Source organism: Erigeron canadensis, chromosome 2 (assembly GCF_010389155.1).
Source record: "Erigeron canadensis isolate Cc75 chromosome 2, C_canadensis_v1, whole genome shotgun sequence".
Lineage (NCBI taxonomy): Eukaryota > Viridiplantae > Streptophyta > Magnoliopsida > Asterales > Asteraceae > Erigeron > Erigeron canadensis.
This window is the reverse complement of record NC_057762.1, coordinates 41,503,264-41,522,732: the sequence shown is the minus strand read 5'-3', so window position 1 is coordinate 41,522,732 and position 19,469 is coordinate 41,503,264. Positions and strand designations below refer to the sequence as shown.

Genomic DNA, 19,469 nt, shown 5'->3' with positions numbered 1-19,469 from the left:
TAGTAGTGGTAGTGGTGGTAGTGGTAGTAGTGGTAGTAGTGGTAGTGGTGGTGGTAGTGGTGGTGGTAGTGGTGGTGGTAGTGGTGGTGGTAGTGGTGGTCGTAGTGGTGGTCGTAGTGGTGGTCGTAGTGGTGGTGGTAGTGGTGGTGGTAGTGGTAGTGGTAGTGGTAGTGGTGGTGGTAGTGGTGGTGGTAGTGGTGGTGGTAGTGGTGGTGGTAGTGGTGGTGGTAGTGGTGGTGGTAGTCGTGGTGGTAGTCGTAGTAGTAGTCGTAGTAGTAGTCGTAGTAGTAGTGGTAGTAGTGGTAGTAGTGGTAGTAGTGGTAGTAGTGGTAGTAGTGGTAGTAGTAGTAGTAGTAGTAGTAGTAGTTACATTTCAACATGGGCGGTACCAAAGAAATGCCCTTTGACATTTAAATTGTCATGTATTTTTAATTTTTTTTTATGAGTTTTTAAAATATTTTTATAAATTTTAAACATTAACTTATCTTTCTTTTAGATTTATTTTTCAATTTTTTTTTTTTAACTTTGCATTCTCTAAAAAATTTGTTTGGTACCATCTTTTCATGTCAAGAGCATAAAACATGCATGAATAATGGATCGTCAAATATTGAAGGACCATAACTTCTTTTAGGGAACCACTCTTCGTAAAAAAGTTGGTCATCAGCTGCCACTTTTTAGGAGCAATCTGGTTTGAATTTTTTTAAAAACAAAATTAAATTTTAAGTGGTTGAATTACCTTGACATTATATCTGCTGAGGGTATGTGGATACCAATTCGGTACATAGAATCAAACAGTTTCTATCAATCTACCCAGGGGCGGATGTAGCATATAATTAGCGGGGGGTAATGCCCCCTATTGGCTTGAAATTTTTGTTTGTTGATTAATGTATTGTTTATCTCCAAAACCCATTAGTTAATAAGTTTGCCCTCAACTTAAATATTTTATGCCCTCGGTTTCAAAGTTTTTCAATTGTATGGACTTGGAATTGTGTTTTGGTAAATAAATTATAAGTTGTATTTGGTTGTTACAATTATCATGTATGTATGTTGATGGAGACTCTGTTTTATGTGTTTGAGAAATCAAATGGTAAGTCGGAGATGATGATAATATCTTTGACCATCCTTTTTCTTTTACATTATTTCATTAAAACCCTTTATATTTTTTTAGACTTTTAAATTTTACCCTTTAACTTCTCTAGTACATTTATTCAATGCCCCTTAATTTAATTATAAATATATCATTATTATTTACTGGTCTATGTCTCTTTCTCAAATGACAAAAGGTAATAAATTGGACTTATATGACTCAATTTATATCATTACTAAAGAAACTATTTAAATTTATCCATATTTGATAAATATAACCATTCTAGGTAAAACCTTAACTATATCTCAAAAATATAATACGAGTATTCATTCAGTGAGTAACTTTTTATTATATTTTAAAAGTTTAAATAGTGTTAATTCAAAAAAATATCTAAACAAAAGTTGTCCCTCTAAATAAAAACTTAATGATAACCGTAATTAAAAATTTAGAAAAATATTAAACGATGACAAAATACTTTGAAAATCTAAAAACACATCATTATATGTAATTTATCCAACTTATCATTCAAAGTTATCAGCTATAGCTAAAATTAATTTATATAATGAGAAATCAACATGAAAATGACTCATTTAGTTTAAAATGGTTGTAAACCATTAAAACTGTAAATGTGTTGTACGTTAACATAATTTAATAGGAGCATTTTCTAAATGTTCGTTCTGGGCATCAAACTTTCACAACCGAACCTGCCTAACTTTATCGCATTCGTGTTACCTCCTTTGTCATTGCGCCCCCTATATATAAAAATCATACATCCGCCTCTGAATCTACCTTAAAAATTAAACTTCTTTTAGGATCATAAAAAGTTCCCTCCATCTTTATACTTTACGTGATGTTATTTTTAGCAGCATGAATAGAATATTTTTTATATTTGTAAATCTTTAATCGGCAGAATTAACAGCATGAATTTTGATTCCAAAGGCAACATACAATCTAACTATACAAATGGTGAGTGACACTGTGACACAATTACAATAACTTTAGTCATTTATAACAATACAAAATTATATGCATATATAGTGACAGATCTAGAAGATTATATCGACGGAAGTCTCGGCGTAATACTCATAAATATTTTCAAACGAAATACAGATAAATTATCACTACTAAGCAAAAAAATGGGGGACCCGGGCCTACTCGGAACCCATAGAAGATCCGCCTATGTGCATATATGTTGTGGATGTTTGAAAATTATAAGTTTATTACTTTTTCGAGTGCGGTCAAGACAATATCAAATATTGTAACAAAATCAAGAGTCTAGACCGAAAAGTACACGGTATAAAACCAAAACAAAGCAAAACCAAGAGCAAGATGACTACATCACGTATTGGGAAACAACTTATATTCAAAAAGTTTTATTCGACAAATTACCAACGCTTTGTTATCTTTAGCAGCTTAATTCGGTTGTTGATCACGTATATACGTACGAATCGGAAATAGTCATATCTAATCCCGAAATAAACAATTAAGTAATTGCACATCTAGATTAATTAATTTAGTTCCGTTTTAAAGTCAATTTAACGCAATAAATACTTAGTAGTCTGAATAGTAAATAGTTACTTTGTTTGCTTTAGATAGATGCTCGCACGATGCGGCGGCAGGTGGTGACGGTGTTAGTGTGTTGGTGGCGATTGGTGGCGGCGACGACGATAAAGGGTGTAGCAGTAGGGTATTAATGTAAAAGAGGATAATGTAATTATTTTAGGAGTTAAAAGATTAATGTTGTAAATTAATTCATTAAGGGTATATATTTGGTAAAACATATGTTTTAGTTGTTAGAGGTTATTTTTTTTAAAGTTAATTTCGATCCAAACGTACTGGAGGCAGTTTTAACCAGCGATTTGCTGGATTTCCAACCCCTCTTCAAAGAAAATACCTTGAGATGAGAAACTCAACTCGAATCCAAGTCTTTGGGAAACACTCACCTCCAGGACCCACATAGTGGATTTAGAAGATACCCTTAGCTAACCCAGTTAAGAAAATTGTTAGAGATATTGATATATTAAATGCATCTTGATCATTTTAAAATTTTAATTAAACCTAAAATATTTTATAATTTATAAAATAAGGGAAAAAAAAATAAAGATAAAGAATAGTAAAAAAGTCATACTAATATTTGGTGCCATGTAGTTTTCTATTGCTTATTTTATCTCATATTATCGGAATCACACACGTATTATTGTAGATTTGTAATTACTAATTATAGCATCCAAACATCCACCAAGAATATTGAGAATATCCTAAGGTATAATCATTAAATATGCATAAACCAATGAGAACAAGACTTATTTAAGATACAAAATTGATAACTCGATTTTACTAATGTGTAGTTATTTAATTACTTTAGTAAAATGCTAAATGAAGCTTTTAAGGTTTCTCTTGACGTACATAAAAATATTGTACATTTTCATATTAAAAGTCCATCCCCTGAATTTTATGATAAATGTACAACTAGTTCATGTATCTTAACGAAAGCCCTTAAAACTTCGTTTAGCAAAACCCTTAACTTTATTAATGTACTATTTTTAATTTTTAAGTATCATAATACTTTTAAATTTGGAATCAATGTTACACTGACGCAACGCTTTGTGTGGACCACTTTGAATAGTTCTAGAGATATATGGTCTGACATATTGGGAACAAGTTGAATTTATAAGCTTAAGCCAAATGTGAAACAAGTCGGTGGAAGTGTGGAACAAGCTTAAAAGATACGATATGCTAAAATTAGAATTATCACAAATTTAAATTTCATTAATTATTAGATAGTACCTGACAACGAACACATACTAAAAATATACATAAATATAGTTACATGATCTTGACCTATGCCATATTTAAGGGAACAACTGATTTCAATATAGTTTAAGACAACTAGTAAGTTCTCAGTTTTATCATTACTATGATATCATCTAATTAGGATTACATTACATTTGTAAGAGGAAACACAACTGTTCATAAACGTTTGCCTCTTGTTTTATAACAATTCACATTCACATTCATATACATATTCACATTAATATCAAAGATCGAAATTAAGACCGAAAAAGATTAGAATCAAATGGGGTGAAAGGTTATAAAAGTTCATGTGGAAAGGGGTTCATAAGGGTGGGGGGAGAGCTTGCCCACTCCTCCCCTCCCCTTCCCGATTTTTCTTCTCTTCCCTTTTTGCTAGGAGCACCTCGCCACCCCTCCCCTTCCCACCCTTTTCTATTTAATTTCATTTCCATTTAATTTTTATTCAAATAAAACATTTTATTTCATAAATTAAAACTAATACAACTTAAAACACAATTAAAACACATAATTTTATTCTAACACACAAAAACAAGTAAAACATACAACTAAGGCGCCGACCATCCGTACTGCTCATAAAGGGCGCGTTTCTGCGCCAAAACCATCTCCAACATCGGCCCGCTGAGGTGATCGTGTGGCCTGATCACGAAGTCCATATCACTCTGTCGCTGCTGATTCTGGACCATCCGTGTCATCTCCTCTTCCCGTTTCTTCCTAGCCTCCTTCGCCGCCATATAGCTATCCATCATCGCCTTCTGCATCTGCATCTTCTCCTCCCGAGCTCGTTTTTTATCCTCATTGTCGCATTTCAACTCCGCGACCATCTTCAAGAACTCCTCAGATGTAGTAGAGGCGGAAGGAGCAGCCTGCTTACCCTTAACTTTACGACGGGATGGGACGGGTCTAGCAGGATGTACGGGTGCATCATCAATGTCGTTCCCTCCCTCATCTTCCTACTCCAACTAGTCCTCATTCAAGTCAATGTGGACCGATGCCTCCCCCGATGAACGTACATGGACAGACCCTTCCGTTCTTGCCCGTTTGCTACCCGACTCCTCACAAATCCCCTCCAAAGTAAGAACCTCCGACCATTTCGGTCCTTTTCTCAAAACCTGCCACGCCTCTACATGCGGAAACCCGGACTTGTTATTGTATTTCCGCATATACAATGCCACAGACGTCTTAAACACATCCTCGTCACTTTGGCCACTCAACATCTTACTTTTCTTCACATTGTAGATACCACAAAAACCTGACACCTTATGCTTCAAATCCTTCCATTTCGACCGACACACTTCCGGGGTACGCCCCGAGTCACGATTCAAGTGTGAATCCATCTGAAACTTCACCTTCCCCCAAAACGAACCCGCCGTTTGTGCGTTTTCGACGTATGGATCCTCGAAAACGTTTAACCAAGCTTTTGCCAAACACGCCTCTTCATCCTTTCCCCAATTTCTACACTCTCTTTTATCTTTAACGGGGACTTGAGTCTCGGGTATTGCTTCATCCTCTTCCTCCTCGACCTCTTCTTCTTCTTCTTCTTCCTCTTATTCTTCTTCTTCCTGTTGACTCGCGAAGTGGCTTGAAGAACCACCCGCGAAACCCGAAAACCTGGCTTGAGATTCATTTGCAAAACCCGTAAACCCGGTGTTCATTTGTTGGACATTTTCCGGGACAGATTCGAAAAACCCTGGATCCATACTATTCAAGAAATCTTCAACACGTTGTGGCCTATAAACATTTTCGGCCGTGTTTTTTTGCGAAGGAGGAGGTGGCATAATATCGCGATTGTTTGTTTGGTTTTTGCGTTTTTTGGGTAGATTTGAGTAACTGGGTTGTTTTGGTTTCTTCCCCCTATTCATTTGTGTGGGTTTATATGGTTGATTTGATTGGAAAAAAAAAATTTGAGAAAGGAAGAAAGAACAGGAGCAGCGGCCAAGAGAAGAAGAAAAAAGGGAAAATGAGAAAGGAAGAAAGAAAGAGAAGAAAAAAAAAGGGTTTTTTTTTTAACCGTTTGATGTGGGCCCCGCTACTTTTTTTTTTCTAACGTTCGAATCCATCGGCAGCACATCCGGCACCACGCTCCCCTCACTCGTCCCCTCCCCACCGGTACCGGTAGGTCGGGGCGGTGTGCACACCGGTACCGGTCCCCTGCCTAACGACTCCGTCCACCCTAACTTCATATACTATCTATACAATTTTTATTCTAACCCCTTTCACACTTACAATCTTTACAATATAAGCCTAAAATACAAATAAAGTACAAATCAAACTACTACAAAATACATTTCTAACAATGTTGGCTATATCAATATGTATCATAGGAATAGAACAAGAATATACTAACTATAAGAATATATAATCACATTATTCAAGTGTTAGCATTGTCCAATAAATGGTGAGCTGAGGAAATAAAATGACAAAAATAGTCAGCAATAACACTTGTCTACTAATGTAGTTGGAATAAATGAAATATTTGCATAGGATCTTTTATGAAAGTCTATAAGTACTTGGAGTTCCACTCCATGCTGTCACCATTACAGAGATTACAATACAAAACATACATACATATAGAGGCGACAAAATGTGGCTGGCTGTGGTGTTAGTAGTAGTGCCACTAGCAGGATGGCTATTGTGGTGGTGGAATGATATATGGTATGAACTAATGGCAAGTTTCGGGTCATCTAAAGGCGGCAGCAACAAGCTACCTCCTGGCCATATGGGTCTTCCGGTGATTGGTGAAATGTTCACATTTCTTCGGTACTTCAAGTTCCTACGTCGTCCTGATGATTACATCAATGTTAAGCGTCGCAAGTAAGTAAATATTTGTTTCTTTAGATTTTCTTATATATTTGAATGGCCTTTTTGGTTATATATTGAGTATATGTAATTATTGAATAGGTATGGTGATGGGATAGGAATGTATAAGACGCACCTATTCGGTAGACCATCAGTAATTGTATTTTCACAAACAGCAATCAAATATGTATTTCGTTCGGAGGAGAGCTTTGTGTTGGAATGGCCAAACGTGGAACTTGTAGGCAAGACTTCACTAGTTGCGGTTCATGGGAAAACACATGCTAGGCTCAGAAGCTTTGTTTCTAGAAGCATTAACCAGCCAGAAGCTCTTCGCCAAATTGCCTGCATTGTGCAACCTAGAATGATCTCCGCCCTTAAATCTTGGGTCAAATGTGGTAGAAATATTAATGCCTACAAAGAAATCAGGAAAGTTACATTTGAGAACATTGGCATGTTTTTTGCTAGTTTTGAGCCAAGCCCCACCCTTGATATGCTTGGTGAATACTTTGTCGGATTGATTAGTGGAATTAGATCTTACCCATTGAATATACCAGGTTTTGCTTATCACCACGGCCTTCAGGTCATTTTTATTCTCATTCATCATCTTTTGATCATAACATACATATATATCACGATTAATATTATTGTTTTAAGTTTTAAATTAGTGTTACAATTACTTTTGGCAGTGTCGAAATAAAATCATTGCCATTTTTAGAGAAGAATTGGAGAAAAGGAAGAACGGGATTGAGGACAATGATCAACCTATGAAGGACCTAATGGACGGTTTGATGAAGTTAAAGGACGAAGAAGGTAGCCAATTAAGCGACATGGAAATTCTTGACAATATTGTTAGTGTTCTTGTTGCTGGCTATGAATCAACCAGTCTAGCCACAATGTGGGCGGTTTATTACCTTGCAAAGTACCCAAAGGTTCTACAAAAGCTTCGGGTATGACATCAACATTAATCGATCTCTAGCTTTTCTTTATGCTCTCCTCTTTTTATATCATCAATTATGTAAGTCTTATAGTTGATAACAATATATATAGGAAGAAAGCATGTCACTCAAAAAGAGCAAAAGTGAAGAATTTGTTACAAGCGATGAGATGTTAAAGATGAAATACACCATGAAAGTTGTGGATGAAACAATCAGAATGGCAAATGTCGCTGCGTTTATTTTTCGTACAACAACAAAAGATGTTAACTATAAAGGTGCACACTAGTGTAATTCCTTTGTGATTCGTTTTTTTTTTATTATTCTTTCTAATAGACGTTTCTTGTGTAGGATATAAGATACCAAAAGGATGGAATGTAATGTTATGGATTAGGTATCTCCATACAGATCCTGAGAACTTCAACGATCCGATGTGTTTCAACCCTGATAGATGGGATGTAAGTCCATATATACTGGCCTTGATGAAATGAAAATATTGGTTTTGGTTTTCTAATTCATTTTCTCCGTACTAAAAATAACTGGGCGCGTCCTAATTAAGGTACCAATGGTGCCTGGAACATACCAAGTGTTTGGAGGTGGAATAAGGATCTGCGCAGGAAATATGCTCGCTCGTCTACAACTTGCCATCTTTCTCTACCATTTGTCCACAGGATACAAGTACGTAATGATATATATATATATAGTCATTTTGAAGTTTGTCCTTTCATTAAAAGGGTAAAGATCACTGTTGTGTTGGGATAGTGATATTACTTGCTAGCGATGATCTATATATATACAATGTTATTGAAATTGTGTTAATTTCAGGTGGGAATTGGTGAATCCGGATGCAAAAATGAAGTATCTCTCACATCCAAAACCTGAAGATGGTGTTGAAATTACATTTGATAAACTATGACTTAATGTAACTTAGTATATTTTAATAATATTTACAACCAATATATCTCATTGATGAGATCGAAATACATGTTTAATTTCTTGAAGCAACTTAATGGTGTTACTAATTAATTATAAGTCCTTCCTACATAACATAAGTGCATAACATCCTGACGCCTTTCTTAATAGAATCATGATAAAAAAAAAAAAAAAAAAAGTTTGTCACTTACAACTACATATATATATATATATATATATATATATATATATATATATATATATATACATACTTGTTTTAGTCATATGGGTTGCTAGTTGCAATTAACATCGCTTTAAGCTCACGCATTTGCCCCCGTCCCTGGAGTTGAAGCATTGGCTTGAGCTGCTTCGATAAGCTTGAGAATTTCCTCTCGTCTTACGTTAAGTGCTTGAATCTTGGAGTCGATTTTTTCAAGCTTGGCCTTAAGTTTTGTCGGGTCATTTTTATCTTCCGGATTCTTTTCCTTCTTCTCCTTTTTATCCTTCTTTTTCTTCTTGTCTTTAGCCTTCTCCGCGTCCTTGTCTCCTTTTCCGTTCTGGTTGTCCGTATTTTTTTCTTCCATTTCACGATTTGCAGCGTCTTCTTCGCCTGTCTCTCCCATTATGTTGACTCGTTACAATGACAAAAATCCTAAATTATAAATCAACATAAAAATGTTAAACTAACATTTGGAAAGGAAATGCGAATTAAAGTTGAATTACTAACCTTAAATTTCCAAGAGTTGTTATTATAGAATCTTTTTGGATAATCTATGAGTTTCAAACTTTTGAATGAAATCTTTTTATTGACTATTTTTGGGTTAAAATGATACAAAAAGCGATGGCCTAAAATATGTGAATGCCCCACAAATGGTGCATGACCAACTAAAGTACTTCTGGCATACAATGATCTTCAAATGTGGGGACCATCACCTTGTGCCTCCCAATCTCATGCCAATATACGGATTTCTAAAGAATAAAAACACTAAGGGCTGTAACTAACAAATCCTAAAAAAAAAAAAAAAATTAATTTTTGATTGAATGCTAGTTGGGTTAATGCTGGTAATATGACTTGGGCCGGCCCATTTGAATGAACTTTGTTTCTTTTCTACTTTTCCGACCCAGTTTATGGCAAGGGTTGCAAATTGCAATTATGTAAAACTTATATTTTGGCGCAAAACTTAAAACCAATCGAACCTTAATTTGATTGTAAAGTGTAAACCGATCAAAAAGTTAAGATTTTAAGTTTAAATTTTATTAAATACAGGAAACCAACAAATCAACTGTTTTTTTTTTGGGGGGAATAACGGAAATGTTTTATTAATAAAATCAACAACAAGACGCTAGTTACTAAAAGGTACCATTACAAATACAAAATACAAATCTAGATATAATCAAAACAACTAATCTAGACCATTCTCGAAACGTTAACTGTGAGTATTATAAAATGAATGAAAAACTTGTGTCAATTACACTGATCCAAGACACGAGAAAAACTCCCAATGCCTTGGGGACCAACCGAATCATAAAGATGACAAAACGAAATACACTTTGAGTATAGATTCGATCCATAAGAAACAAAAAGAAACATGACCATCCATTGTAATGTCTAAAAAATAACTCACTGTCCATTTGAGGCTCAATGACAATCATTGTCTTAAGGCTCATGCCAACCCCGTCCCACCACCTCGTCTTTCCTTCTCTTCCTCTCTTTTTCCACTGGCAGCAAACTCTTCTTAGTCTCTTCCTTCCCCTCCTCTTCCTTGTGGTGGCGAGCGAAAACGAGAGAGAAGGAATAATATATGGGGTCCGGTTTACTTCCAAGCAAAAAAATGGCCATAAGAGGTGATTTAAGGAGAGAGAAAAGCTGATGTGTCAGTGAGAAAGAGTTATGAAGAGCTGCAGTGTTGACTGAGGCCTAAGAAGCAGAATTTTGCAACCCCCCAACAAATCAACTATTAATTATATACTAACGAGCATAATACCAGCGCTTTGCAGCGGAATTTTGTTTTAAGAGTGACAAGTTGTTATAAGGGTAGATATGGTAATTTAGTGTTGTAGTGTGTGGAAAGACATTTTGGGAACCATAAATATGCTGAAAGGGACTTTTCGAGGAAAAAATATACTTAATTTCTTAATTCAATTCTTTTTATAAAAGGTTAAATAAGAACATTTTAAAGTTTTAATTTTAAGACATACCATAAATAAAACCTAAAATGTTTTATTAATATAACTAGACGAATACCCACGCAATACGGCGGCGCGGCAACGGTGGCGAGTAAGATATAATTAATGTGATTTAAGGAGTTAATGAAAGTAATTTAGTAGATAATAGATGTATAACATAGATGTTTTAAGAAATTAAGAAATTTTAAAAATAAAATACTATTATAAAGGAGTATAGATATAGAATTATAGATAAAAAGATAAATATATTGGTCTAGTGAACAAAGAAAAATTAAGACCATATATATTACTGTATAATATAAGCAAATAACCCAACTTTTCAAACTTACTTGTCATAATTAGTCAAACCACTCTGTCACCCCTTTCCTACACAATCTTATAGCCATTTGCCCATTTCAAGATCTCTGTTAAAGGTAAATTCTTGTATTTGGTTAGAAAAATGATTATATTAATTAGGATTATGGGTTTTGAAATGGGTTTTGGTATAGCAGTAATTGTTTGGTTATCAGTTATCAGTTTATCACTTATCAGTTGCTATAAAATTGCACTAACAACAACTATTCACATTATTTGTCATATTGAATTTGTAAATAATTTTCACTAACTAACAATATTCATCAGGGGGGTGGGGGGCATAAAAATAGAGACAAAAAATTTACTCTCAGTTACACTCATTTCTTTAGCCATCTTAAGGTCACTTCTAACACTTTATATATTTTACTACAACTTATTGAAGCTCAACATATTTTCATCGCAAAACATTGAAAATCTGGAGCACCCAATGTGCAGGGGCAAATTTACCCCAAAACAAGCCTTATTGTGTGTATCATTCTCATCACTACATTAGCCTATCCGATAAACTTGGAAGCCTTCTAAAGAAATTTAGGCTAGCCGGCGGCATTGGTTCCCTGAACATTGGGTGTCGTAGGAAGTAAAATCCAAGAGCCACGGCTGCCATCTTTGGTGGCACCACATATAGCACGACCGTGATCATAAAACACACCCCAATGAATAGTTTTGTAGCTCTTGGATCTCTCCAACTCACCAAAGCTTGGATCCTCTCCCCTTGTGTTGCAAAATCACCTAACACAGTTTGGACCCGAGCAGCTAACATTCTTAACCGGTCATATCTGGCACGGATTAGCTCAGGTGGTCTTGAACTTGGAAACGAGTCAAATTCTTCATCTAAATCCTCCGGGTCAACCGTTTCTGCTTGAGATAAACGGATGTCCATACCTGCAGGTGATTTGGGTCGAAATCTATAGTACCAAATTCCAATCAAACACACGTATAAAAATGCAGTTGGGACTATTAGATCTGGGTACCAAACAAGAACCAAATATAGCAAATGAACTAAAACCGTAGTAACTGGGTTCTTCCACCTTCTAATGTTGTCTAACCATTTCGCCAACCCGACTGCCCATGCGAGTACACCCACAATTCGGAACCAATTTGCTTTACTCTTTCTCATACTCCATGTATGTGAATCCGCATCTAACATGTATCGAACCACTTCAGCACCTAGTGGCGGCTCTGACCTTGCAAGCCAGGCCGCCACCATTTTTGTGGCAGCCCCACGTAATGCCTCTTGTTGGGCCACTCCAAGTGGACGCAAATAGTGCATTCGAGGAAGTATAGGTTGACCATAAATTGCACACGTGTCTGGCAGCAATGACGGACAAGCAAACCGTACCGCCACCTCGATTTCCCCCATTTTCTTCAACCCGGTTCGTTGCAAAACTAATAAAGGATAAGAATTAGTGTATACCTTGTTACTCTCTAATGTTGATACTCGTATTCGGACCTTCCCTATCCGAAAGTCCGGTCTTTCCTCTGCCATATCAGCAAACATACGCCAGTTGTCAAATACCCCAATGGTTAAAACCGTGCACGGGTCATACACCTGCCACGTGTACTGCTCGTTCCACCGCGGGTCAAAACTGTCAGTAATTGTTCGTGTCCTCACCCATTTCTTTCCATATTTAGCAACACAATAAGGATCCGTCGACCCTTTGCCACCACCCCGCGGTTTCATCGGAAGCAACCCACGAGCACCAAGGATCCCAACCTCTAAAACCCCTATCGGTGGCTTCCATAACTGTTTCGCGGTGGGCCGAAAATCACTACATACATGTGCCGCCTCATCCAGCACGTGATACCCACCTTCCAAACACATCCTTAAATGAATCCTACCACAATAAGACCCCCCGGGACCACCTTCTAATGACAACCACTTGGCCGCCACATGTCGTTCATCTATTCGTTGCTCAATTGCAGCAACAGGTATCAAAACATGTCCCAGCAGTACCGGATCCGGCCCGGTTCTATCCTCTAACAGTAAAATTAAACTGTCTTCCAAAGGCTCACCAGCAACAAAAACCAAATCTTCATGCCAGTAAAACGACGCCGTATGGTTATTCATCGCACCTCTTCTTGTCCGTACAGACTGAAACCCCAACTGGGCTTTCACTCTTACTTCAGGGGCGGTCAAAGGCGGCAAATTCGCCGCAATTTGAAGATCCTGAGCTTCCATTATAGTCACCCTCAGATACCAAAGTTTAGGAGATTGATACACTTTTGACCGGGTATGCGAAACATACGGGGCATCCGAGCTCCAAGATTCCGGAAACGCGTCATCTGCTTGAGTCCCAATCCAAACAGACAACTGTATATCCCCGGAAACCCTCCCTGCAGCATTCGGATCATCCCCGCCTTCGAGACGATACCATTGTGGAGCTAACGGGCTGTCGGGAGGATCACGAACAGGAACATCGGACAAATCGAAACAAACTCCTCCTAGGAAGTTTTCTGACTGCGCGTCCCAGATTGAGATCTCGAGAGTGTTTGCATTCTCAGATTCGGTTTTGTTGTATGTCAAAGCGAAAACCTGATGCCATTCTGGATTGGATGGGGGTTCGCCTTGTTTTGGAATCCCCGGCTTTGATCTAACCGAATTGCCGATTCTGACATAAGGGCTTTCGTTTGGGGAGAGCCCGCGAGCTTTTACTATTCGAACAAATAGATATTGCATTGGTTCGACTAGATCATAAGCCGGGAGTCTTTCAGATTCCGCATTTGTGGATCTTCTTGGGATTACTCGAGGTGAGTAATCTTCAGGGCGTTTCAAAACCTTAACCCGATCTTCACCTCTCATTCCGGTCCCTAATCTACTTGCTTGCATTCTTTTCATTTCTGATGGTGGATATTCTGGATGAACCGGGGGAGGAGTAGGCATCCCCTGGTTCATCATGTGTTGTTGATTTTGATAATGATGTTGTTGACTACTTTCCACGGTTACCGGAGGGGGTTGACCTTGACCTTCCTCTACAGGAACCATGGGTGGTTGATGTAAATTCTCTGTGGCGCCTTCCATATGCGGAGGTACTTCCATGACTCGTACCTCGTGCAGTTGTGGAGGCACCCCATCCTTCTCAGAAGGAGGCGGTTGAGCATTTTCGTTGTTTGGGTTATTTGGATCTTGCCCACCTGCAATATCAACATCATCATAGTAATAAATTCTTAATCCAATCTCACCTCTAATCCAACTAAAAACACTTTTTTTTCTCCAACTGGAAATAGATCAAGCCCTCGTCTCCTTTTCGTGCAAATTGACTTCCATAAATCTTAACTCTCCCAAGAAAATGATTCTTTCGAGCACTGCCATTACTCAATCTTTTGTCATTAAACACCTCTATCTCCAACTCTTCATATTCCATTGTATTCGGATCCGCCACCACGAATTCAAGAGTCTCATTCCATACAGGATTTAAGCTTCTTGAGACAGTAGAAGTTCTTTTCTTCTGGCCATCAAAATCTGCAACAACATACGCACTTGAACTGCCTAACCCGTCTTTCGGAAGTAGGTCTCGTGCTTCTACAACCTCTATTACTAGTTTACGAACCGGCCTAGTTGGCGGTGGTGGTGGTTGTTGTTGCTCCGGGTTGATCATGGTGTCATTGGTGGTTGATGGTAGAAATAATGATAGAGGTATCTGTGAAAGAAAACATTATCAACTATCACTTTTTAAGTTTGTTCTCTTTGTTTTTCATTATCTTCTGCTTGTTTCTTTATGTGTACAACTTACAAAATAAGTATTATAAAAAAGAACATATGCTACAAGGATATTTGTTTTTAATATATAAGATAATAAAATAATCATGTAAAGTTAAAAACTAGAAGCAAATTTGAAGATGCTTTTTGGGTATCAAGAAAGATTTGAGGATGAGAATGTATTAGGTAGGGAATTTTAATTTGTTGTAGTGCTTGCTGATTTAGATTATATTCCATGCCCTTTCAAGAAGACTTCTATCATTCTACTTTTTTTTTTTTTCTTTCCATTCTTTAATGGGGGGGTTTGTTATAAAGTATTCATTTTAAAGTAAATTGTCATCTATTTTTTGTAACTTTTTTTTTTTTTACTGATGTTTATGTTTTTACACAAGTCTTTACCACTATTTACAATATTGTTTCTATGTATTATTATTGTGTTTAACATACTAGAATTAGACTACATACATCAGAATTAAACCTTGTTTGTTTGCCCGACCACTTAGAGATGAAAGATTTTTTGCAGTTGGGTGGGTGTATGTGGGTTAGTGTGACAATGAAGTATCGAAGAAGTTAACATAAGAATTTGAATATGTTGCTTTTTGGCAAGAAAATGAAAATCCTTGTTGTGGACATAAGCATTAGATTCTTTGTCCCAAACAGCAGGTTACTTTTTTATACATCATCAATCTGCATTCTCATTCACTCCAACTTCATTTTTGCATAAGCAAATACTGTTTCAAACCACTTGTATCCTAAAATGCTTCCATTGCACATGATTCCACCCCCCTTTTTCTTGTGAAAAAAGCACCTTGAAAAGGTTTTTTTGGATAAAGTTTCTACAACAAAGCATCACCTTTTTTCAACCCTTTCCTTTGATTAAGGGACCATGTTCTTTAATTTTCAAACTTACCAATTACTATACCCATTAACTGTCATTTATATTTGTCTAGCTAGCCCAACAAGTTTGTCTGGCTCCAACCACACCATGCTTTGGTCAAGACCAAATTAGTCCATTAGTTACTTGAACTTTAATTGCCTAAGAAAAGTGAACATGAGATGAATAAATGTCTGTTTGCCTCTTTTCTAGCATGGACATGTTTGCATCTATTACTTTCGACAGGACGAAATATGTAGAATTTTTGATAATTATGACAGAAGGGCGTGATATTATCTCATGTATTATACAAAGCATTTTGTTCCCATAATTTTTGAAGGTTTCATTCATCATCATGTAGAGCCATTTGGGTTGAGCATAATGGTGTGGCATCTGATCCTTTTAGATAAAAGAAAAAGTAAAAGAATGGGATTGATACTTATGTTTTTGGTTTGAGTGACAAAAGAACACGACTCCTGAAGATTTCGACTGCTTATACTGTTTTAAATTTGATTTCATGGTTAGATTCAAACTTAAAAACTTAGTAATATACCATAATCAGAGTAGGCTATTATTCAATATATTTGCAATTTGTGTTACATTTGTTATTTTTACAATTCAACATTATGCATTATTTACAACTTTGATTTTAAGCGCTCTCCATCAATTAGTTTTCATTTGACTGAAACTTCTGAGTTACCAACACCCCTAATGAAAATGCAAAGATTGCTGTCACAACGATCCTTTTATTCTTTCTTAGTTTCTCGATTGCGACTCTCAGAAATAAGTCCATGTCTTTCCCCCAATCTTCATCAGAATTGCTTTCGTGTTTCACTCTTTCAACTTCCTTTCCACCACCATATTTGTTTTCACTTTCACTTTCCTTTTCTTCTGCATTTGCATATGCATCTGATTTCTTATTATCATCATCATCTTTATCATCATCGTCATCATTATCATCATCACTATCATCTTCATTTGCATCTTCATCTACTTCTGATTCTGGATGTGGTGATGGTGACGGTGCTGGTGCTGGTGCAAACGTGCCCTTTTCCCCATCACGAATGCTACCATGTTTGATCTCTTGATGATCTTGCTCAACTCTCTTTGGGACTGTAATATACAGAATTTCACTCTCCAGCTTCCCTGTGATCTTTTCTATGTCTGCATTGTTTGGCAACTCAAAGTTTTGATCAAATCGCTTGTATTTGTTCTCGCTCACTTGCCTTTCTCCACTAACTACTATGCGATTATGGTTATCAACTTGAAGCTTGAGCTCTTGCCTCTTGAAACCTGCATTACAATATTATGAAATATTTTGTAATTAGATCACTCAAATATATACGTTAATTTGTATGTATCTATGATATGAATTTGAGTAAACCAATGATGAACTTTATGTACCAGGAAGATCAACAAGGAGGCAATGACATGTTTGGTCTTCCGTCCAAGCTGAAGGAGGCACAAACTCTTCGAATACTAAACTACTCGAGCTTTTTCTATCACCAAAAGGTAGAATTCCGGGGAAATATGCCATTGATCAAGTTCTAGCAATGTAGGGTAGGATTTGATGTATGTAACAGGAGTAAATGTTTAGTTTGTTATATAATTGTGAAAATAGCAAGTTATTTATAGGATTCTAGGACATGATCCTAGCTAATTAACATATGTTCTTTGATTTATAGAGATGGGAAAGATTGAAATGACTTTTCTTGCAGACTTATCCAATTTTATTCCAAACTTTAGCCCTTGGACACAGATTGTTTGTCATTTAGTTTTCATTTCATTTTCTAGTTTCCGACTAGTAGGTTAAACCTTACTTAATGAGAAAATTATTTTGGATAAACAAGTGGGTGTTGGGGAAATTTGTGAATAACGAACAGATAACCGGATATAATCAAACTCTGAAAGGCGTGTAATCACTTTCAGATTGAATCAATTTGGCGGTTCACCCAAACTATTCAATCGGATACAATTCAGAGAATTAAGAATGTTCTGTGCGTTTATTATTTGAGAGAAAAAAACCAGAAAGAAGGAAGAAAAGAATGATCAGAAAATTTGTTACGGGTTGTATAAATCCTGCAGAAGGCAGTTATTTGCAAGGTTTCGAAATTGCCATTTTTAGTCCCTCAAGTTCCGAAAATTTAATTTTCGGAGGGATTTTTACTATAGCAATTTAATGGAAATAAAAAATTTTCGGAGTTATTTGCAAGAATGTTCTGTGTGTTTATTATTTGAGAGAAAAGAACCAGCTTGACCCCAGCCAGGGGCTGCCGCCCCTTGGACCCCGCTCCCAGGGGCGCTGCCCCCGGACCCCCGTACCTTGCCCCTAAGGTCATAATAAATTCAAATAGGCGTGCACTCCGCACCACCAATCTTATATGATGTATTATTATGACAATACTGATCAAACAAGTTAACCCAATTACACTAAAATATCCAACAGTGGGCATTCTATTGGACAACTTATTTTAGATTGCTCATATATAAAATTAGCTTATCAACCTGGAGTGGCGGAGGGAGTACCAGGCCGGCGGGTGCCAAGCCCCTTCCAATGGCCCAACTAATTTTAAATTTTAATAGCCCAATATCAATAATATTAAGCAATTCATGAATTTAATATATTGAACATATAACTAAATACAGAAAGCAATGAATCTATGATACGGTAATCATTGTAACATGCAAAATTGCAAAGTATGTAACATTTCGGTTTTTAGCGCCTTCTCTAAAACTTTATTTATTACGGAGTAGTAAAATAGATTTAAATTACTTTCTGTATTTAGTTATGTGTTCAATATATTCTTTTTACATTTATTCACTATCTAATAAACTTTACATGTGTGTTTACTTTTTTTTTTTTTTTTTTTTTATCAATATTACTAATAGATGTTCATCATGCTATATTTTTTTAATAAACAAATATAGATCAGATTAGAAGAGAAGGAAAACCACGTTAAACCCTAGTGACCAAGGGTGTTTCACTAAACCTGTTATATGAGACCCCGGGGGAGTTTACTCCAAGATCTCGAGTTCGAGCCTTGGTAGGTTCTCCTCGACGATATTTTTTAATAAAGGAAGTGGTATGGTGAGAAAGACTATTTAAGATCCGCACTAGTGCGAGACCCTTTCGTTGTGCAATTAATTAACACACCATATGCGTATGATGTAAAATTCTGAAGAGAAGGAAAGTATAACTAATGTGACACCTTCATTTACTTATTTATTAATTGTCAGATAAAATATTTTTTCTTAAATGTCATCTTTACACGCACACATCACCTAATGTACATACACTTGTTGACAAACTTAAATATATTAAACTAGCTTGAACTTTACCTTTTTTACTTATCTTTTAATCTATTTAATCTTTTCATATTAACTTTTATAATAATTATGTGATAATATACATATATTAAACTAGCTTTCAGACTTGTGTCAAAAACACGAGTTTACTTTATTATAAATATTAAATTATTATTATCAAGGTAATAATATGTACATGCTAAAAAGTCTTGATAAATGAAAAGTAAAATAGAAAAAAAAAAAAAAACAATGTTGGAAGATGTTAAGAATGTAATTAAAAATAAAGTTATGCAATAGTTTGAACGTCAGGAGCATGTATCTTCCTTCATCTTTTGTAACACTTCTTTGTAGACGACATTCGTTGTAGTGTTTTTTTGCTTTCCATCTTTGTTGCATCTATAAAATTTGTATCCTAATCCTAAACTAACAACAACACTTATACAAATAATAAAATTAGAATAAAACTAACATTGTTTATATAGTTTTATTAGAATCCTAAACTAATAACAC

At 36.1% G+C, this 19,469-nt stretch overlaps 4 protein-coding genes and 1 long non-coding RNA gene across 5 annotated transcripts; 2 read left to right on the top strand and 3 right to left on the bottom strand.

Annotated features, from left to right (window-relative positions):
- The first annotated feature begins 6,482 nt into the window (after positions 1-6,482).
- LOC122586422 (ent-kaurenoic acid oxidase 1-like) lies at positions 6,483-8,545 on the top strand. Its single transcript, XM_043758414.1, has 7 exons — positions 6,483-6,712; positions 6,800-7,277; positions 7,384-7,644; positions 7,745-7,907; positions 7,981-8,087; positions 8,189-8,307; positions 8,455-8,545. The coding sequence occupies exons 1-7, from the start codon at positions 6,483-6,485 to the stop codon at positions 8,543-8,545; spliced, it is 1,449 nt and encodes a 482-aa protein (XP_043614349.1).
- Positions 8,546-8,836: 291 nt separating this feature from the next.
- Positions 8,837-9,179, bottom strand: LOC122586457 (protein PXR1). The gene has a single exon (XM_043758445.1). The coding sequence runs from the start codon at positions 9,162-9,164 to the stop codon at positions 8,862-8,864; it is 303 nt and encodes a 100-aa protein (XP_043614380.1). The 5' UTR covers positions 9,165-9,179; the 3' UTR covers positions 8,837-8,861.
- A 2,203-nt stretch (positions 9,180-11,382) lies between these two features.
- Positions 11,383-14,815, bottom strand: LOC122586395 (protein QUIRKY). Its single transcript, XM_043758387.1, is given in 2 exon segments — positions 11,383-14,290; positions 14,292-14,815. Coding segments are annotated over 2 exon segments (3,111 nt in total). The 5' UTR covers positions 14,679-14,815; the 3' UTR covers positions 11,383-11,566.
- A 736-nt stretch (positions 14,816-15,551) lies between these two features.
- Positions 15,552-17,370, top strand: LOC122586397. The gene is made up of 2 exons (XR_006321974.1): positions 15,552-16,173; positions 17,061-17,370. It is a non-coding gene; the product is annotated as an uncharacterized LOC122586397 (long non-coding RNA).
- Positions 16,202-17,190, bottom strand: LOC122586396 (histone chaperone RTT106-like). The gene is made up of 2 exons (XM_043758389.1): positions 17,058-17,190; positions 16,202-16,946 (listed from the first exon to the last, which is right to left on the bottom strand). The coding sequence occupies exons 1-2, from the start codon at positions 17,188-17,190 to the stop codon at positions 16,321-16,323; spliced, it is 759 nt and encodes a 252-aa protein (XP_043614324.1). The 3' UTR covers positions 16,202-16,320.
- Positions 17,371-19,469: the final 2,099 nt, after the last annotated feature.